The 22465-nt window shown below is 43.4% G+C and overlaps 1 protein-coding gene across 5 annotated transcripts in view; it reads left to right on the plus strand.

Annotated features, from left to right (window-relative positions):
• The window catches only part of bahd1 (bromo adjacent homology domain containing 1), an 82210-nt gene extending 65205 nt beyond the window's left edge, over positions 1-17005 (plus strand). For all 5 annotated transcript variants that reach the window (XM_064337014.1, XM_064337021.1, XM_064337030.1 and 2 more), the window contains 5 exons: positions 5323-5660; positions 8490-8649; positions 12641-12720; positions 13245-13336; positions 13560-17005. In XM_064337014.1, coding sequence (XP_064193084.1) covers positions 5323-5660; positions 8490-8649; positions 12641-12720; positions 13245-13336; positions 13560-13746 — 857 coding nt within the window. In that variant the 3' untranslated portion in view covers positions 13747-17005. The remainder of the gene's footprint in view (positions 1-5322; positions 5661-8489; positions 8650-12640; positions 12721-13244; positions 13337-13559) is intronic.
• Positions 17006-22465: the final 5460 nt, after the last annotated feature.

Genomic DNA, 22465 nt, shown 5'->3' on the forward strand with positions numbered 1-22465 from the left:
TGTATCAATCTACCTGAAAACCTGGAATGGTTTGATTTAAATTAATTCTGCCTTTCAGTGTTTCTCCTCAAAGTTTCACATCTGAATGATTGACTAAGCTTACCAAGAACTGAGTATAGACCCACTTTATAAAAGCATGGCAGGCATAGGCAAAAATGGAAGGTGTGAAGTTAATATTGATATTACCAATGGAATTTATTTGGATATATTTGCTGTTAAGTTCATAATGTGCACACTAGTGTAAACCAAGTCTTTATTAAATTACATTGGCTTGCTAGATGTTTAACTACTGGTTTGTAATAAAGATTTCTTCAATAGATGGTATCTTTTTCATACAGTATGATCTATATTTTCAGAGTCACCTCCTCCTTTCTCCTCTAGTTTATGTAGCTAGAAATAGCAGAAGCTATAAAATCCTACATGTGAGCCACACGGCTAACGTACACAGCAGTGGTGACATTATTATACAAAAGGTAGCTGTCAAACCAATACTTTTAAAAACTTTTTCTAGCTACTTTACTACTTTCCTTTCTTTATAGTGTAAACCTAACCTAACTGTATGTAATATAATGTTAAAAATATAAATTGTATTCAATGATATTACACATTTTCTCACATGAAGATATACTCTACTGCAGTGGTCTCCAAACCTGGACCTGGAGAGCTACAGGGTCTGCTGGTTTTCATAGTGACTCTGCACTTCACAAATCAATTAGAGCAGTTGATTACACAGTTAACTCAACTCACCTGGTGTCTTGGGTCTCAATTGGGTGCTGCTTTTAAGGTAAAAACAAAAACCAACAGACCCTGTAGCTCTCCAGGACCAGGGTTGGAGACCACTGCTCTCCTGGTTCCATGCTATCACTAATCAGTTTAATGCCTAGCAATGCCTAGCCTTGGTTTCATTCAGCTCTATATTATTCTATGATGCCTAGAAAATGTATGTGGCATCCATTTAATCAAGTTTATGAGAGAGGATGACCTGAAATAAAGCTCAGTCTGGTCACCCAGCTCTGGGGCTGCCAACAGCTGTGATTAACAATCTGTGTAATTGCTAAACCTGGGTCTCACCTTCTGCTGCCCTCTGCTGGTGGGCAGAGGGGTAATAAGATGGACAGCGCAGCCAAGCACAGCCGGTCTGCGCTGGTTTTATGGCAGACTGGTGTTTTTCACAGCTAGCCTGAGGGGTGTAGGGGGAGGCTCAGTGGGCTGGGTTTCCCACCTCCCAACTCCTGCTGAGTTAATGCTTCTGCAAGGCAGGGTTTAATGGTGCCGGCATGGCCGGAGACTGCACGCTCTGCACTCGGCTGCCTCTTGGCAGCTCTCCAGCACACACACACACACACACACACACGCACGCATGCACACACGCACGCACGCACGCACGCACACACACGCATGCACGCACGCACACACACACAGGCACACACACATGCACACACACACACACAGGCTGGACGGCCTCTTTCAGCTCTGTGTGGCTGCTCCTTTACCTTCCCCTCTGCTCCCCGCCACCTCCACCTTGTCTGACCTCCGATCCATAGGGCCCCTATCACAATGGACCACACAGAATGAGCATCCCCTCTGCCTTTTTACTCAGCTCTACTGCTCTATTCCTGCTCCTCTGCCCCCCAGGCACCATTAGCCATTGACTTTCTACAGCCTTTAGGTCTCTTTAACACAGTCAGTTATGAAAGTGTGCCGGTTAATGCTGAATGGGTCTCAGTGCCGGTTAATGCTGAATGGGTCTCAGTGCCGGTTAATGCTGACTGGGTTTCAGTGCCGGTTAATGCTGACTGGGTCTCCGTGCTGGTTAATGCTGACTGGGTCTCAGTGCCGGTTAATGCTGACTGGGTCTCAGTGCCGGTTAATGCTGACTGGGTTTCAGTGCCGGTTAATGCTGACTGGGTTTCAGTGCTGGTTAATGCTGACTGGGTCTCAGTGCCGGTTAATGCTGACTGGGTCTCAGTGCCGGTTAATGCTGACTGGGTTTCAGTGCCGGTTAATGCTGACTGGGTTTGTGTCGGTTAATGCTGACTGGGTCTCAGTGCCGGTTAATGCTGACTTGATTAGTGCTGGTTAATGCTGACTGGGTTTCAGTGCCGGTTAATGCTGACTGGGTTTGTGTCGGTTAATGCTGACTGGGTCTCAGTGCCGGTTAATGCTGACTTGATTAGTGCTGGTTAATGCTGACTGGATCTCAGTGCTGGTTAATGCTGACTGGGTCTCAGTGCCGGTTAATGCTGACTGGGTTTCAGTGCTGGTTAATGCTGACTGGGTCTCAGTGCCGGTTAATGCTGACTGGGTCTCAGTGCTGCTTAATGCTGACTGGGTTTGTGTCGGTTAATGCTGCCTGGGTCTCAGTGTCGGTTAATGCTGACTTGATTAGTGCTGGTTAATGCTGACTGGATCTCAGTGCTGGTTAATGCTGACTGGGTCTCAGTGCCGGTTAATGCTGACTGGGTCTCAGTGCCGGTTAATGCTGACTGGGTCTCAGTGCCGGTTAATGCTGACTGGGTTTCAGTGCTGGTTAATGCTGACTGAATCTCAGTGCTGGTTAATGCTGACTGGGTCTCAGTGCCGGTTAATGCTGACTGGGTTTCAGTGCCGGTTAATGCTGACTGGATCAGTGCTGGTTAATGCTGACTGGGTCTCAGTGCCGGTTAATGCTGACTGGGTTTCAGTGCTGGTTAATGTGACTGGTTCAGTGCGTATGCTGACTGGATCAGTGCTGGTTAATGCTGACTGGGTTTCAGTGCTGGTTAATGCTGACTGAATCTCAGTGCTGGTTAATGCTGACTGGGTCTAAGTGATTGGTTAATGTGACTCTGGTTGTATGACATTGTGGACATTAGGACTGAGTAATGCTCTTTGTGGGATTAAGAGTTTTTTTACCATTGCTCCCAGCAGCACATATTTTTTCTTGGCTGTATTGCATAGAAATGACTACAGGGATGTTTGTTTTTTCTCCCTAAGCTGGTATGTGTAGATTCAGCTGTAGTGTTTCTGTGTGTCTCTAGTGTTTCTATGAATTTTCACTGTGTTTGTCCATGAAAGTTTGCATGCCTTGTATGTACTACTCTTGTGTTCAGTGTCAGTTTTAGTGTCAAGGTTACCTTTCAGAGTATTTTCACTTAGTGATATTTGAGCTATTACTGAAGGCCTGAATAATCTGGAAAATCAACAAGTGACTAAGCTGTACCTATTGTATCTAGCCTGATGACATACAGCTCCAATCTGTACCAGGTCTCAGACAGGTAGATCTGCATAGCAGTAGCACATAGTTTGCACCTCTGCTCCAGTTTCAACAAACGTTATCACCTGACTTTTGCCCTTGGTTTTAAATAAGGCTGCATATTAATCACTGAGGACCTTTCTTGCGTGGAGTTTGCATGTTCTCCCCGGGTCCGGGTACTCCGGTTTCCTCCCACAGTCCACAGACATGCACGTAGGTTGATTGGAGACTGTAAATTGCCCATAGGTATGGTGTGTTTGCCCTGCAATGGATTGGCGGCCTGTCCAGGGTGTATTCCTGCTTCTCGCCCAATGCACGCTGCGATAGGCTCCAGCACCCCCCGTGACCCTGCTCAGGATAAGCGGGTATAGATAATGGATGGATGGATGAATTAATCACACAACACATTAGTTTTGGCTCTATGTAAATTGTTACACCCTGACCTGTGATACAATTACCAGGTGCACTGTACAGTAATGGATGTAGTTATTCAACAATAACCAAAACCTCAAAGAAAACTCAGCTGAAAAAACAACCAAGCATTTATTGTGACGGATAAAAATGGGGGTTACCTATCCTAGATGAGAAACACTCAATTAGCCTACTCAAGAAGTGCATCACAGGTTGTAGGGTCTCTCTGGGCAGCCACTTACTTTGTAAGTCCTGCCACAAATCCCTTGCATCAGATGTTCCACGTAAGAATTGGATTAAGTACCAACTACCCATTGCAACCTGCGCTCTGTTTCCAAATTAAGTTGCTGGAGCTCAAAAGAAGTAGGCTAACATTTAACAGCAGGCGAATTAACAAGCTCATTGTTAGTGCAGAGTTATCAGAATTGTCAGAATCCATCTGAATGACAAAAGTTGATGCAGATGATCTATGTTATAGTTCTACATCTTTTTAATTTTGTGGCTTGGCGATGGTCCTCAGAGTCCTCATTAAGAGACATCTTCTAGTTCAGTTGCCTACTTCCTCTGCTCTGTGCATCTGCTGAAGAGGGTTGCCAGGTAGTGGCCTGCATCTCCCCTCCTGCCTATGGAGAGGGCCAGGATCTCCGCAACAGGAATGTGGCATCCTCCAATTATGTCCACTGTCCAGCAACAGGGCGCCCTCCACTCCAGCTGCAGAAATAGCCAAAACACACAGCAGCACCAGACAGAATGCATGGCTGGGCTCTGAAGTGTTCCCATTTTACATGCATGTGCTCCTGAAAATTGATGTGTACTAACTGGGGGAAAAAATGTAGGAGCACATCTACTAATTGGGATGCATTAGTGTGCTGCTAAATTTTTCAACTTCGGAGCACATATGCTCCTTGGAAAAATATTAGCATAGAACCCTGTATGACAGGGAATACAATACAGGAATGTAACAAAAAATTCTGTATTAAAAATTCCAAGTGTACATCATCATACATTAAAATTTTCCCCCTCGTGCCTCGTCATCATTTTACTTATTCATTGATGTTCCGTTTATTAATCATACTGCAATCATATATCAACTTCTGTCTGTGGGTACTTGGTTCCCATTATTATCAAACATGACCGCTTCTGTACTGAGTCAAGAGTCCTGAATGACTCTTAATTCAGTAACTGTGAGACAATATTTTACCAAGTTTTGCGTGTAATTAAACTTCTAATTGTTTTTCTTTAAATGGCAAAAAAATAATATTAATGTTTTATGCATATGAAATGTCTCTAAAATCTGCTTAATCCCTTGATCGTAGGTAAGTCTGAAGGTTATTTGTTTGTTTTTATTGTTTTATACACATAGCATAGCCTGTATAGATGGTCTGGAAACTGGCAGTCACGATGCTTCATATTTGTCCATAAGAGGACTTTGACCTGTGTAGCAGAAGGCGGAAATAGTGGACAGATGATAACAGGCAGTGACCAGCAGTGTGTTAGTCTGTATTTGTGTTTGTCAGTTAGTTTCTCTTTCTGGCCTTATTTCTTTCCTCCATGTTATGTACTATTCGTTCAGTTCAGTTCAGTCACTGTGTGCAGTGTGCACGCTTGTTGCTGGTGCGTTGTGTGTCCGTTTGTGTGGCGCGGCATGGCAAATGAACCCGGCTGTGTTCCCGCAGAGGAGTTCCCCTCTTCCCTGGAGGACCGGAGCCCCTCCATCCCGGTGTGGCCCGCCCTGCCCCTCTCCAGCTGCCCCGTGCCCAGCGTGCCTCCGGCGGCCCTGCAGACGCTCCTGTCGGACCCCAGCCAGCCCCAGGCGCAGCTCCGCGTGGCGCGCGAGTGCCCCCAGAGCGCCAAGCCCCCCAGCGGCTCGCGCTCCGGCGTGCGAAACTCCACGGGCTGCCCCCACGCCGGGCACGGCAGCAACACGGGCAAGCAGCAGAGGATCTCGCGCCGCCGCGCCACCAACGGCTGGCTGCCCGTCGGCGTGCCCACCGAGAAGGAGGTCTTCATCGTGGTGAGCACCATGGCCCTGCTGGGGTTTTGGGGGGAGGGTTTGTCCTATTGGGAAATTAGCACTGACTTGCAGTGTCAAAATTCCATGGAAAATGTTGGTTATTGGGTTCGTTAATGTTTTTGTATTTTGTATGCACTATGGAAAAAAGGAATGACGTAGTCGATGGTTCTCTGGTTTTCCCTCTAATTTACTCCTGCGATTGCAGCTGAGCTGGTTTCCTGTAACAGTAACTGTTTAAATGACCTTTTGAGGTCACCTGTTTCTTTGAGCGGTCACCTCAGCACCTATAGTGTTACTCTTGGTTGTCATCGTGCGAGTATCGCCGTAGGTGTGAAAATGGACATACAAGTAGATCTGTCAGTATTAGCCAGACACACGGGCTTCAAGCACATTCCTTCAGTATTTTCGCCCAGGACCCAGTGACAGTTTCACACAAGCTAGCCGGCATATTACAGCAAATGTAGCTCCCATATTCTACTGAAGACAACTGGAAGACAAGTGCAGTTGCCTGACTAGTAGCTAGGGACTTATGCAGAAATAACCTGTGTGGCTGTAATGTGAGCAACCATGGCCTTCTTAAACTCTTCCAACCCAACTGTATCCACCTGCTGTGTGGTGAATGGTCTAGAAAGTAGTCATGTGAGCAAAGCCGCATATTGAAGCCTTCTTTGCAGTCCTGTTTCCAACAAATTGTCCTCATAATTAATATTATAATACATTTACATTTTACTTGTAGGCATTTAGCAGCTGCTCTTGTCCAAAGCAGCTTGCGTAAGTGCATACAAATGGTTTTATGCAACAAAGAGCTGATGCCAAGCCATTAGGGGCACAACCGGTAGTAGCCATTACTATGCAGCATACTTAGAAGTATTAAATGCATAAACATATAACATAAAGTTAAGTGCCTTAGTAGATGCAAGACGGAGCTTGAGACTGTAGTGCTTCAAGTAGCAAATGGGTTTGAGGATATAGTTTTAGATGTGGCATAAGTGGGGTTACTAGTCATGATAAATGTTCAGCATTAAGAGAGCCAAGATGCGGTTTAAACAGTTGGGCTTTCAGCCTGTGGCGGAAGACTGAAGATTGTAGTTTGGAGTGGTGAGCCTCCAGTGGGGCCAGATAAGAGGGCAGTGGCTGGGAGGAGGGACCTTGAATGGAAGGGACAGTACGGTGACTGGTTCATGTGGAGCAGTATGACGCCTGAGAAGAGTGTAAGGTTTGATAACAGATTACCAGTAAGATCAGTTTATCCTGCTACACCACAAACAAGGACTAGAGGTTTTAATTGGGCCACCACTGACAGCCAGTGGAGGGCGATGATGAGAGGCATGACGTGTGTAATGATTTGGCTGATGTAGATGATATGAGCAGCAGCATTCTAATTGAGCTGGCAGGGCCTGATAGCTCGTGGAGGGAGACCAGTGAGGAGAGAGCTGCAGTAGGCCAGTTGGGACAGCACAAGGACCTGTTGCTTAATGTTTATGATATAGCCTAATGTTGCTTATTTCATCCCACTTCTGTTACAAGTGTCATAATGAAATTATGAACAACATTAATTATTGTGCTGTTATGGCACAAAAAATATTCATATGAGAATGCAGGTGAATTAGTGTTAAATGCAGATTTTGTGGTGTTGCTGGATGAGGCTGTGTGTGGTGTTGCTGGAAGAGTCTGTGTGCAGTGTTGCTGGAAGAGGCTGTGTGTGGTGTTGCTGGAAGAGGCTGTGTGTGGTGTTGCTGGAAGAGGCTGTGTGTGGTGTTGCTGGAAGAGGCTGTGTCCGGTGTTGCTGGAAGAGGCTGTGTGTGGTGCTGGATGAGGCTTTGTGCGGTGTTGCTGGAAGAGGCTGTGTGTGGTCTTGCTGGATGAGGCTGTGTGGTCTTGCTGGATGAGGCTGTGTGTGGTGTTGCTGGAAGAGGCTGTGTGCGGTGTTGCTGGAAGAGGCTGTGTGTGGTGTTGCTGGAAGAGGCTGTGTGTGGTGTTGCTGGAAGAGGCTGTGTGTGGTGTTGCTGGATGAGGCTGTGTGCGGTGCTGGAGGAGGCTGTGTTCGGTGTTGCTGGAAGAGGCTGTGTGTGGTGTTCCTGGAAGAGGCTGTGTGTGGTGTTCCTGGAAGAGGCTGTGTGTGGTGTTGCTGGAAGAGGCTGTGTGCGGTGTTGCTGGAAGAGGCTGTGTGTGGTGTTGCTGGAAGAGGCTGTGTGTGGTGTTGCTGGATGAGGCTGTGTGTGGTGCTGGAGGAGGCTGTGTGTGGTGCTGGAGGAGGCTGTGTGCGGTGCTGGAGGAGGCTGTGTGCGGTGTTGCTGGAAGAGGCTGTGTGTGGTCTTGCTGGAGGAGGCGCTCTGTGTGTTGCTGGATGAGGCTGTGTGTGGTGTTGCTGGAAGAGGCTGTGTGTGGTGCTGGAGGAGGCTGTGTGCGGTGTTGCTGGATGAGGCTGTGTGTGGTGTTGCTGGAAGAGGCTGTGTGTGGTGTTGCTGGAAGAGGCTGTGTGTGGTGTTGCTGGAAGAGGCTGTGTTCGGTGTTGCTGGAAGAGGCTCTGTGTGGTGTTGCTGGATGAGGCTGTGTGTGGTGTTGCTGGATGAGGCTGTGTGTGGTGTTGCTGGATGAGGCTGTGTGTGGTGTTGCTGGATGAGGCTGTGTGTGGTGTTGCTGGAAGAGGCTGTGTGAGGTGTTGCTGGATGAGGCTGTGTGTGGTGTTGCTGGAAGAGGCTGTGTGTGGTGTTGCTGGAAGAGGCTGTGTGTGGTGTTGCTGGAAGAGGCTGTGTGCGGTGTTGCTGGAAGAGGCTGCATACGGTGCTGGAAGAGCCTGTTTGAACGTGTTTGTGGGCTGTTTTCCAGGGGGAGGAGGAGACGGCCTTACGCAGGTGTTATGAGGGGGTTCAGAGAGATGGAGAGGTGATCCGGGTTCGAGATACTGTCCTGCTGCGCTCTGGCCCCAGGAAAAAGTCGCTGCCCTATGTGGCCAAAATATCTGCCCTGTGGGAGGACCCAGAAACAGGTGAGGAAACGAAACGCCACAAACAGGAAAAATACCCGCGACGGACAAACTGTCGAAATACTCGCTCATTAAAATCACAAGGACTAATTCTGACATTTTAAATCATTGAAATAAAATTACATTCTCTTAAAGGTCCAGAAAACTGAAATCTGTGAATTCTTTGCTGATGTATTACTTTGATACTTTTTGCGTTCACAAATGGCCCAGAAATATTTTTAAATGATTCTTGCAAAAGAAAAAAATAAAGCATAGAAAAGCCTGTTCTGAGATTGACTTGCTTTCCCCTTGGCTAAATGGCAGGTTTTCAGTGGGGTGGTTAACTGGGGTACAATGTATGTCACTAAAATGCCAGGACCAGTGAAATCCTTTCTACTTGCCATATGTGCATGATGTTCTTGCCACTTTTGTGCAGTGGGAAGTTGTAAATGCCTCAGTATTGCTAATATAGATACAGAAAAATTAATATGCTTTTTTTATCCAAAAAATGAAGAGAATTACAAGATATGGGTTCTAGTTCTGGAGGCTACAGGCACTACACTATTACAGTAACCCAAACAGTGCCCATTTTGGTGAGGAGGGCTTAACCAATCTACAGAAACAATGTGCCTTCGCTAAAAAGCTTCAGCCCAACTGTTGCTGAACAGATGGATTGGTTAAGTAGGCCTACCTATTATCTAGCGTAAATGAAATAGCATTTAAGCTTTGATTTGAGGAATCAAAGCTTTATTTGGATGTGATTAGGGTCTGGAGTTTGTGACTGCTGTTGAGTCTAATGTTATCGTATAGTAACTCAGTGTTACAAAGTTAGCACACATTGAATGGTTTGCAGGTCTGACTGTACGATGGTAAAGCCTAGCTTATGTTGATTTCTTTCAATCTGTCTGGTAGTCTAATGTTACTGCAAGGGACGACCTGCTCTAACCTAACCACGAAGAATGGTTTACATTATGATGGGTCGTATGGATATGAATGTTAATGAGTGCAGGATGCAGGCCCACCCTGTCCTTATCTGCTGATAAGGTCCTGATAATCGAATAGTGTTTATTACAATTTTTAATGGTGTAATTGGGTTAAAAACTGGACAGAAATATTAAGACAATTAATTATCACTTCGGGAGAACATAACCACAATTTAAATCCAGTTTCTTCTTAACAAATTCAAGTTAATCAAGGTTATTTCTAAATATATGCAAGAAACCATTTTAATTTTTTGGAAAAATAACAGCTAAAATGGTCATTAATGTAATTGTGTGTGTGTTTGTGTGAACACGCACAGTAGTGACAAACTGCACTCAGGACTGCAATTATAATCAGCTTTGTAAATGCATCCATGATCATTCCAGAATATTCCATAAATGGTTCATTAGTTTCTTGACTGAGAAGGCCGTGACATGCATAATATGAGCATGCACCTCAGTCAATAGAATTTTTTTTGTTGTTGCCATTTTCTACCTAATTTATTCGTTATACCAATTCCCCTTGTGGACCAGCCACAGTCCTGGTCGATGCGCTATCCTCTGTCGGTCTGGGGAGGGGGTAAACTACCACATGCCTCCTCCGATACATATGGAGTTGCCAGCCGCCTCTTTTCACAGTCAATAGAAATTTTTAAATGTACAACTGATTTTACAACTGATTAAGAAGTTTTTGAATCAGCCTTGAAAGCAGCTTTTTTAATCTGGCTTTTAATACATCACTCCCTGCTCCCCTAAACTGCTGCTCACTTGTCTGTTCTGTTTTTGTACTATTTTTCTACCACTTTTCTAGAACATCTTCTGGTTTTGTTTTGATTTTTAAACTTATTCACTTGCACCGCACCTGAGAAGTTTGAGAAGTGCCATGTAAATAAATCTCAGTATTCTTCTTCTTCTTATTATTATTATTATTATGCACTTATTCACATGTACTGTACATTCACATTTTATATATCTACTCATTACTCATTTGGAAGACTCTATCCATGATAAAATGTAATTTGCTTAATTTATGAATGGGCCATATCTGTGTTTCAACACAAAACATTTCTGATTGTACTGAAATGGTTCTACAAGTTAGTGACAGACTAGATTAGCATTCCTGTGACATTATTTTGCAGAAATAGCATTTGGTCTGTGAGAAAAGGTTAATTGATTGCTAATTGATTCATAGAATATTCAGTAAACATAGTATACAACATCCAGTTTATACCGAACCTCTTCATGATAATGGATCAGACTTGAGAAATCCAAAAAGTGGTCAAAAATAGACCTTTTACCCCCTGAAGCCCACCCCATGCCTACACTATTGGAGAGTACATCTCCAGTGTGTTTGACAGTATGAAGCTGCAGTTTGGAGTGGTTTCTTCAAATTCTCTGACATACTCTCAGTGAAAATGGTGATGGCTATTTTCAGTTGTAGAGAACAATAAGTTGATGAAGGTGTTGCTTTCATATGCTATCTTACAGTGTGGTAGCACATGGTTTTGACCACCAGATGCCGCTGTTCTTACTATTAAGTGAAAAGGTGCAAGAAGGATTGTCTTCAAATTAATTTTGCCGTGTAATGGTAGAACAGAGTTTATATTGACAACCTTAAATGCATCGTGTCATAAAAAATTTAAAAGAAAACCGCTTCAATAATTGAAATTCTTCTTGTGAAATCTCTTTTTGTGTGGTGTTTTTTTTTCTGGGTCTTAGACGTTTTACATGTACTTGGTCTTGGGCTATTGTTCAGATCAATGGAGTCAGGAACTCCAGCCACCACTAAGACATTTTGGCCAAAAACTTGGTTCCCTTCAGCCCAGACTTGGCTACAAATGGATCTTACAGCAAGATAAGGATCCCAAGCAAACCTCAAAACTAACTGAGAAATTGTTAACAGACCACAGAATTACTGTTTCCAGACTTGAACCCAACCAAGAATGTATAAGGCAGTTTGCAAGTGCAGACAGAAGGATCTTGAACAGTGTACTGCGGAATGGTCACAGATCGCTGATATGTTCACTGCTCTCATACAACACCATAGAAGGTCATTCAGTAGTGTTATCTATGTGAAGGGAGGATGTACAAAGTACTGAAAATGGGGGTGCAAATAGTATTAAGAACACCTTATTCTCTGAGCAATTGCATTAATGTACAATGTTTTTTTACCATACAATGTTGTTATTTGTATACAGCTTTCTTGCTCAACTTCATTAAGGATTTGAATAATTCTGGATGGCACTGCATCTGTGCTTCTAGAATAACGGTCCTAGCCTAAAATAATAACAAATAATACATGTCTTAATTTTGAGGGCTCAGGACATGTATTAAGAGTAACTCATTTTTATGTGTTTGCTTCTTGTGCTGTTAATTCTAATAGCTTTACTATGTGCATAGTACTCATCCTATTTGAATTTGCAGGACTTATATATTGGTGGTTTGAAAATATTGAAAATCTACTGTTTTTGTTGTATGAAAATTGGCTTTTGCTACTTAAGAGGTAAAAATGCCAGGTTGTTTAAACTCCTGGAGCAAATGCTTTATAACTTCACAATATTTATACATATAGGCCAGAAATCCATCAGCCCTTCAGCATATCCTAATTAAAGCTAATTGTGTGTTCTGCCACTCTACTCATTCAATGGCTGTTTTACAAAGGAAATCAATTCCCTGTTCCTGCTCTTTACCAAGTTTCCTGTCTTGTAGAAGGTCCACAGTAGAAAGAGTAATTGTTGCACCTACTTCTCTAGAATACTAAAGCTCATTGTAGTGTTTTGAATGCAGCTGTTGTTATAACACTGATCTAAATTGCCAATTAGTTTATACTGACATGGAGCCAAGCTTGATAATCTTCCAGCGAGAACCGGTAGAAACTCCAGCAGAAGCTGAAAAGTGGAGAGCCAGTTTGAGGAGAATAAATGAATTGAGTAGTCACACCAGGTCTTCCTTCAGGAAACACGCATATTGAGTAATGATCTTTATTTCTGGTTCTGGATTCTGTGAGCCAATGAGTTTTGTCCTTCCTTCCATAGGAGAGATGATGATGAGCTTGTTCTGGTACTACCGACCTGAACACACACAGGGAGGCCGCAATCCCAGTATGCACTGTGAGGTGAGTTTCCCCAGAAAGTTACACCCATTTGATGTTCTCCACTTTTGTAGGTCACTAAGAATAGGGGTGCATGTTAAGTGACTGCTTCTGAACAATATTTAGTAGTAGCTGGTAACATGAGTTTTGGGGGATGTGTTACCTTACAGGTTGTCCAGCACTGTGTTTAATTTGTTCACGTCTCTTAATGAATGTTGAGAAGAGGCATTGAATAGGAATATTTCAGCTGTTCGGTTGGCCTATAGAATCTGTGGTTCAACCTCTCCATTTGTTGGAAGTGGCATGCCAGTGACCTGCCAGTGCTGATGCTGCCCTACATACATGACAGGAGCCGCTTAGCTTAACATGTATCTCATGGCCTTGAGATCCCTGATGGAAATGAGCTTGCAGTGTCCCATAAATATGAGTGGCTTTCCTGTAGAGGCTATAGCTCACGCAGTGAGTGCTTTATTTTCTGGTGAGTGGATTGCTGACATGTCACATTGTGAATTTTGTGTGTTCCTCCTCCCCTGCTCCCCCCATTTCAGAATGAGATTTTTGCATCTCGACATCAGGATGAGAACAGTGTGGCATGTATCGAAGACAAGTGCTACGTGTTGACATTAGCACAGTACTGTAGGTAAGGAGCCCCTCTAAGGTCTGCTGCTACAGTATAGTAAATTACACTTAATTTTTGTATTTCCTGAGTATTATTTTAATAAACCTTGTAACGGAGTGATGAACTTAAGCCTTAAGTGTACTTAAGAATGCTAACTGAAGATTGTTCCTCCTTGTCTGTCCTTTAAGTTTAAGAGCACTGGTGTAGGAAACTGAAGTGGGTGGGTGTTTTGTGGGTGTTTCAGATTTTGTGCCTTGGTGAAGCGCCGTGGGGAGGGTCTACCTGAAAGTGCCCCGGTGGTGCCGCCCTCTCCAGAGTACGCCGTCCCGGCGCACCGGCGTGTGCCTGCCAACATCGACCCCGACCTGGTGTTCCTCTGCCGCCACGTTTACGACTTCCGCTACGGCCGCATCCTGAAGAACCTGCAGTAGGGCTCCCAGGCCAGGGGCACCATGGGAAAAAAACCGCACACCAGAGAGGGGACCCGGCAAAGGAACACCAATCAATTTATTGAACAAAAACGAGCCAGCAGGCAGGTGCCAAATTTGGTGCAGGCGCTTTTGATGGGGGATCTGAGATCAGTAAATGCTTGCCCCAAGTAACTGTCTGAGGTGTGGACAGGGCACTTAATGTTGGTGGGGGAGGGGGGTTCTCACTCAGAGATATGGCTGCCATGGCCTCACTGACCCCAGAGAAGGGTGGACAGATGCACAACATATCAATGATATGACATAAGAATAACAAGAGAGAGACCGTTTTACCAACACAAAAATCCCATGATAACGCAACTGTTTAATGATTTTATTATATTTTCTTTTTTTTTTAAATCTTCGCTGAAGGTGACCATGAGTGTGTTCCTGTGTTTATACAGTAATGTATAGTAGCTGGTAGTTTCAATCAAGAGCAGTTATTCCACAATCAGGTGCAATAAGGGTGATTTGAAACAGAAATGGAAACCTCGCCCTCTCTCGAGGTATAAAACCACCCTTATTGGCCCAAGTGTATAAAGGTGATATTTTCACTTCTCTGTGGAGACTTGAGAAGCAGAAGAAGGTTGTTTATTTTTTTAAAAGTTCACTATGAACTCTTTAAGCCTGAAGTATAAGAATATCCTATTGTGAGGAAACGGTTTTGTCATGAACAGAATTGATGTTTCTTCATCACCCAGGTGATGGTCAGCACTGGTCCACTGTCTCCATAGTAACAGTGAAAGGACATAAAGAAGATGGCCATTAACTTAAAATGGGAGGACCAAGTATCCCAGGGTCTTCTGGGTTACCCCCACTGGTGGGTGCCCTCCCCCCCACTTCACGGCTGTGAATTGACCAATGAGAGGGAGGCGTTAATATCAACGCTCAACCCCACTGTTACCCGTGACTTGCCTTATGCCTTGCTGGTAGAGATTTAGGCTCCACCCTACCCTTAAGCCCCACGTACCCAAATCCCCACCTCAAGATTAAACCAAAGGATGTCACCAATCAGAGCCCTGATCCTAACACAACACCCACTCCCCTCACACAGCTCCTTGCCTCTGCCACCAGCCCCTCCCTCTCCATTGTTAGTTTGCACTAATTAATTTGATGTTTTATTAGAGAGATTTTATGATTGTGTTTTAGGCTTTACCCGCACTAATATTATACGGGAGAAATACTGTGTATTTATGTTTGTTTACTTACAAAAAAGAAGGAACCCAAGGCTGTCATCACATACGGGGTTATGGGAAGATCCCACATCTGCTCTTACACACACGCACACGCGCGCACGCACACACGCACACTCGCACTCACAGACAAAGATAAACACGACATTGTTCTGTGTGGTGCCTCGTATCATAAGAGCTGTCCTTTATGCTCCTCCTGCTGTGGAATGCAAGGCCCATTCCGGCACTGGAAGACCCCAGACACAGACAGCACGTGATTCACACGCAGTCGCTTCTGTAGTAGACCTGCTGTGCCTTTCTGTAGCAGGTCTGGGAGCTTTGTGGATTCTCCTTCATGTCTTTTTTAAGACAGCTTTGTCTTTCGCCAGATCTGGCTTCAGAGGGTGCATTTTCAATTCTCTTCTTTTTCCTTTCACTTGGAAAGAGTCTCAGCAAATGTCATTCCTATAACTGCAAATGCATTGCTTTGTTTTTGCCTTTTTCTCTTTTGGGAAGGAATTGTGCTGGTGTCAGAAGTTCTGTTACAAAGACCATAGGGAGACATGGTTGAATTTTTAAGCACTAATGTCTAATTGCAGGCTTTCCCAGAAGTCTTATACAAGTGTACAAAGAACTATGACGCTTATAATCCATCCTCTCTTGCTGTCTCTCCTCTGAATTCCTGCAGAGGCTCAACCACCTTCTGAAATGAACTTTGGAAAAGTACAGTACTGATCACCAAATAACATGTCTCTCTTCAGAATTGCTCCTGGTATGAGGAAAGACAAAGCAACAGAAATCAAAGTTTAAATTCTTTTGGTCACAGTGTTTTGTTTGTTTGTTTTTTTTTTTTCATATACCGTCGGGTGGGATTTTCACCATGACTCCATGCGTATATTGTGCAGATTTATAAACCATTTTTATATTTTTCTCTTCGGCATATACTAATTATTCCCAGAAAAACAGTACCACCTCATACCATAAGATAAACGTCACACTGACACTACACCTGCAAGTCTTAATACAACCAGAAAAAGTGTGATTGAGGCCATTTTTTGAGAATCAACTTACCTAAAGTCAGGTTCCTTGCAATATTTGCTCAAGGCCTGTACTTGTTATTTAAACAGATATTTGGACAGATACTGACTCCAGAGGAGTGCTTAGTAAACCCTGGCTGCAATGAAATGCTTCCAGAGGAAATCTCACGCAGTAAGGTCCCGATCTGTTTTTGCTGAAATGCCACCATTTTCAAATGACCATCACCATTTGTCTCACACATAGACTAATCTGATTACTTGCTCACTTTGAGGTGTTCAACTACAATGCCACCCTGAGCGGCTGGCACAAGATGGCACATGCAGTAACTGGCTGTGTAAGCATGAAAATCGCACTGCGCTGTATAAAACTACACTTACTCTGTCTGCTACTCCACCGTTCTTTAGCGCAATGTGGCTGCATCCTCATTAGCCAACAGAATTTCCTACCCACACTGCATAGCTCTTTCCTAAGGGTCTGGTGCTTTCCAAAACAGAGAATACAGGGTTTTTTTCAGACTTGCTGGTGGTTTAAAGTGGCACCTGCCATTGCTGGCTGCATGAAAGATGGTGAAAACCTGGCCCACTACACTGAAGGAAATGTATGATGATTCTAACTGCTGTTGATTAAATGCAGAATGTCTCTGTGCCCAGGTAGATATTGTCATAATAGTGAATAATTCAGCATTATCCATTTTATTTGAAATGTATTGTTGAAATGTTCTGAATAGTGATGATTTCTGATCACCTTGATACCAATTGTAAGCAGAAAGTACTGGTCAGACCTTGATGTACCAAAAAGAGGAAGAAAGGAGTATAAGATTGAATACAGTAGGAACCACACTCTTGAATTCCAAGTTCTTCTGATTATTTGTATATATCTCATCTCTGAGTACCGGGCATTCTTGGAAATAAGAAGACAGTTATAGCACAGCGCGTTTGTATTATTTAAGACAGACCTGTGTATTATAAGAAAAATCTTTAAATGGAATAAATAATATATGAGTTTCAATTAAACTTTTCTTGGAGTATGTGATTTGAAGTTGCAAGATCCACCCATCCATCTTGCCTTTCAAAGGCATTGGAAATGATCGTCTGTTTTTGGATGGATAGGTGTTAGCATTTTAATGAAATTTATTTTTTTCCCCACATTATCTTTTACTCACATCAGCAAAGGACAAATGAATAAGTGCAAAGAGAATATTGCTTTGAATGGTGAAATGGACATTTATAATCCAGATTTGTGAAGGTATTTTCGTATTTCAAACTTCTGTGGTGAGAGCCAAGGCTCCATGTGAACAGCCAACTGCAGCCGGGTGTCCTGTTGGTTGACACGGTACTCAGCCGTTTCTTCGGGCTACAGGGTTTTCCAGAATGGCTCACACAACATTTGCTCTGATTAATTGGGCTGCTCTTACCTAACTACACCAGCTGTGCAGAGCTCTGTCTCAGTAGCTGTGTCGCTCAGCTGGTGGACTGTGCAGTTCAAAGAAGCAGTGGCTAGCTGAAGGGTTTCGCTAACGTTGCTCCCCAACACAGTGCTGTGTATTTGTCTATCAGCTGCTTCTGTGTGTACACATTGTGCAGTGATTCAGTCTGAATTATTGTGTCTGTCTTCTGATAAAGAAACTTACTTCATGGGTCAGCTTTTTATAAAATCTACAGTTTAGTTTGTAATGGACTTCCCAGCATTAGTTGTAATAGTGTGAACATTGGCTCCGTAGACATAATTACTGAAGTCAAACAGGAATATTAAAATCTGTGATTTTGATGAATTCCCATTAATCATTTTCCAGTTTCAAATGACATGGTCATCAAATAATCATTGCACCTTATTCTTCAAATCAGTTATATTCTTTCTTCTCTTTAAAATACCTTCATTTAATTACTTAAATTAGCTAAATATCATTTTCAATACTTGGTAATAATAATGGTAATTCGGCAATGGTATGCCTTTAATCTGATTCTCACAATAGTAAATCAGCATTATTCATTTTATTTGAAATGCATTGTTTAAATGTTCTGAATAGTGATGATTTCTAATCAGCTTGATACCAACAGTAAGCAGAAAGTACTGGTCAGACCTTGATGTACCAAAAGTAGGAAGTTCCCCTTTTGTGTTAAGACAAGAAATTTATCATTCATTTAAATGAAGAGTATGGTTTAGTTTCATGTCAATGTGAACTGGCTTGTTTGCAGTTTCTCTTTTCCAGTATATCTAGGGCAGTGGTAACCAACCCTGTTCCTGGAGATCTACCATCCTGAAGGTTTTAATTTCAACCCTAATTTAGCACACCTGATTCTACTAATTAGCAGCTCAGTGAGACCTTTCGCTGTTGAATAAGGTGTGCTTAGGGTTGGAGTGAAAACCCACAGGATGGTAGACCTCCAGGAACAGGGTTGGTTACCACTGATCTAGGGGCCTCCTTGTAACCCTCATGTTAAATTATTTTTGACTGGAGGTAAATCAGGTATGGTAGCTTGCTCTATGGAATACAGGTTCTTTTCAGACTCTGCCTGCAACAAACCTGGATTGCAAGATGAGATTTGAAAAAGACTGCTTTGTTCAAGAAATCTGAATGTGGGCAAAAAAGAGTGCCTCACTGTGTTGACAAAGACATTCACTTATTGCTGATGTTTCTAAACTTTACCTGTTCTACATCTGCTATGGTTAGTCTTGCACAAATTCAAACACGCACCTATCTGCTATGGGTAGTGTCGTACTTATGCCCACTCACCTGCTATACATAGTGTTGCACGTGCTTATAACCATGTAGCCCGGGGGTCTCAAACACCAGTCCCAGAGGGCTGCAGTCTCTGCTGGTTTTCGTGATTTCCTTTCAATCAGCAGCCAATCATGGCCTTGGGAACAAGGTATGCAGACTCTTTAGCCAATCAATGACTTAAACTAGGCACTTAAGTGCAGGAACACATCAAAAACCAGCAGACACAGAGGCCCTCCAGGATTTGAGTTTGAGATCCCTGATGTAGCCTATATTACACTACACACTACAAAAGCCCCTGGTGGACCACAGTCGCTGCGCATGTGCTGAACAGTCACAAGGTGTTGTGGTTGAGCTGCCTCCAGACTAAACCACAGTTCCACTGTAAAGCACCTCCTTCCCCTCCAGGTCTTCCATTGTGGCTTGTGAATATTGAAGAGCCAGATGTTACCATTTTTACCCGGATGCAAATTACTGATTTTTATGGAAGAAACTTTTACTTTGTTGTAAAAACTTTGTCTTTAACTATGACAACGCATTTGGAGGTCTTTTAAGTGCCATTGTCAGTTATTGTTTTACTTTTACCTTTGTACACAAAGAAGAAATGAAACTGAAGGGATTGCGAGCCAATCACATGTATGGGGACAGTTTTTTTTCTCAATTTTTCTCCTATTTTCTGCATTAGCCAGGAGTCGCTAATACAACGATCAGGACTCATACCCTCACCGGTTTCCCACCCGCGAACACTGCCAATTGTGTTCGTAGGAACGTCTGACCAAGCCGGAAGTACCGCTGCCGGGGATTGCCGGGGATTGAAGTGCTTGTACCTCTACACTACCCAGACGGGTATGGGGACAGTTTTGATGTACAGGTCCAGTTTTGAGGGCATCGGATGTAAAGGTCCAGTTTTGGAAGAATCTAATGTAGACGGCCAGGTTTGAGGGAATTTGACCAGGACACCGGGTCTGACATGCCTACTGTTTTCAGGTCTTTCCATGGGATTTTTAATGACCAGAGTAAATCATGAGCTTGGTTTAACAAGGATGTACAGTAATCAGAAGCAACCATTAAGATCTGTGACTATTTTCCATGGCAGATTCCACAATGCCTGGAATGAATCTGGGATGGAATCTTGTTTAAATCCTGGGTTTTCAACATGAGGTCTTTGAAAGTACTGTAGGGGTAGTAGAGATGGAACACTATTCTTCCAAAAGATACTCCCAGATTTGGTGTTTTGATGATGGTAGTGGAGAGCACTGTCCAACTCATCGATCCAAAATCTCCCATAGGTGTTCAATTAGGTTGAGATCTGGTGACTACGAAGGCATAGCATATGATTCACATCATTTTCCTACTCATCAAACCATTCAGTGACCCCTCGTGTCCTGTGGATGGGGGCATTGTCATCCTGAAAGAAACCACTCCCATCAGGATTGAAATGTTTCATCATAAGATAATGGTGATCACTCAGAATAACTTTGTATTAATTTGCCGTGACCCTTCCCTCTAAGGGAACAAGTGGACCCAAACCATGCGAGGGAAATGCCCCCCTCCCCACAGCATAACAGAGCCACTGAACCCCCTCACTGCTGGGTTCAAGCATTCAGGCCGGTACCATTCTCCTGGTGTACGCCACACATTCACTCGCACACTGGTCGAGATTATGTTGAAGGATGACTCATCTGACCATATCACTTTTTTCCATATCTCTGTAGACCAGCACCTATGGTCTTGGCACCGCTGAACTGAAATATGCATTCATTTTTGTAATGAGGGGTTTATGGACTGCAACCCTACTATAATATCCCACTCTATGTAGTTGTTGACGGACTGTTCTTGCTGACACTGTCTGATCACGTCCTGCATTGACGTTCTCAGTCACCTGAGGAAGAGTTGGTCTTCTGTTTTTCCTTACATATCACACTATTGCACAAGCATCACGGTCATTGAATGTGCACTTGCAACCACAATTTCCAACCCTATTTACTGATGTCTTTCCCATAGATCTAAATGCAGATGTCACTTCAGTCACTGTTGAAACACTAGCCAGTTGAGCAGTCTTAGTGACTGTAGCTTCTGTCACCCGTGCCCCAATAGTGAATCCTCTTTCAAAATCACTTGTATCTTTTCTTGCCATCTTGATCCAAAATCTGGGTCAACTGGGCATGCTCAGCATTTTATACATGCCACAGAGTATGACAGGATGTTAATAGCTAAACTGTATCATGCCGTACACTTGTATGGAAGCATCTACATTTGTGATGTTTCTCCACTCATTTTTAACTTATATTGGGAGTCCCCTGCATGCCTGGATCAGAATAGGTAACAAATCACTGGTGTAACCGCAACAATTAATAATTGAATAAATCAGAACAGTTGCCTATTATTGGTTTAAGTCTGTTAAAAATAAGCACGTATCTTCAGATTAGACATTTTACAGTGGGATTATATGTGTATACGTGTGTGTGTAAATCCTGTGTGACTTTTCATCTGAAAATCTGAAAAATGTTAGGATGCAGAGGAGAGAGCATAGGCAACAGTATGAGGCATGTCGTGATGGCCAGCTCTGCATGTCATTTACAAGAATATAAGAATAAATGAATCTTAAAGCATCCTGATAGGATTACTGAATATGATAAAAATACTCAAGGCTCTTGATTTTTGCCATGTCAACAGGTAAAAAATAACTATGATGAGACAACTTTTTAAAAGATGTTTTGGCACCATTGGCATTCCACATAAGACCCCCTGCACATGGATGTATCCAATGCACAGGGGGTGGATGTAGGTAAAGAAGAGGGGGGTATCTTTTGATCATCACAATGCTGCACTTCTGAAACTGCTTCTCCTCCATCTTGGAGGCCTAGGGGTGAGCGAGAGCAGTGACAAGGGCAGAGATACACAATGCCGGTATAAAGTAAAATCATCTCTGCCGTCTGTCCTGAGACAGATGCTGCACACCTTCTGCTCCAAGCTCAGGGGCTTCAAGGAGGATGAGAAATGCAAAAAGTACTATGGTAGCATCTAAAGAGGCAGAGGTCCAGGCGGTGATCAGGGAGTTTTTACCACAGCTCATATGATATGAAGCCCACAGAAAAGATGGCCATGGACACCTTTCTGGATCTCCTGGGCTCACATCTGGGAAACGACGAGAGCGCAGAACCCAAGCAGAGTCCCGAAGAGCTGGCCCAGGCTGTTTGCTTCTTATACCGTCTCAAAGCTTATGGGCCTCACTGATCAAGCATGCTGCAAAATCTAGTGAGGAGTCCTTAGGTCCTCCTAGTGCCTTTAAATTGGCATACGTACATTGGCTTGAAGGCCATTGTATTTGCAAAAAGAAAATGTAGGCTAATACAGACTCTCTTATTCCAATCACCTACCTCTCATAAAACTGGTAATGCATGATACATTACGTAAATTTAGTATAATTTCAGATTGGTTAAATGAGTCTGATTTGCTGAAGTGGATAATACATGAAATGTTCCCTTTGCCATTTGGTTACATCTATACTTGTTTTTTTTCTACCATGGCTATAAACACAATCAGTTCTCAATGATGCTGGAAAAAAGGTCAACTGCAAAGCCAATTCAGCTGAGGTTTTGGGTGCTTTAACTTGCATGGTGTAATAAGAAACATGATTTTTGCATCTTGTTTAGATCATATATAGCCTCTATATCATTGTATGCTAAGAAAATATAGCTAATCGGTATACATCGATTCTTTATAATAGAATGTAGTTCGCAATTCCCAAATG

This window comes from Anguilla rostrata, chromosome 1, assembly GCF_018555375.3.
Source record: "Anguilla rostrata isolate EN2019 chromosome 1, ASM1855537v3, whole genome shotgun sequence".
Taxonomy (NCBI): domain Eukaryota; kingdom Metazoa; phylum Chordata; class Actinopteri; order Anguilliformes; family Anguillidae; genus Anguilla; species Anguilla rostrata.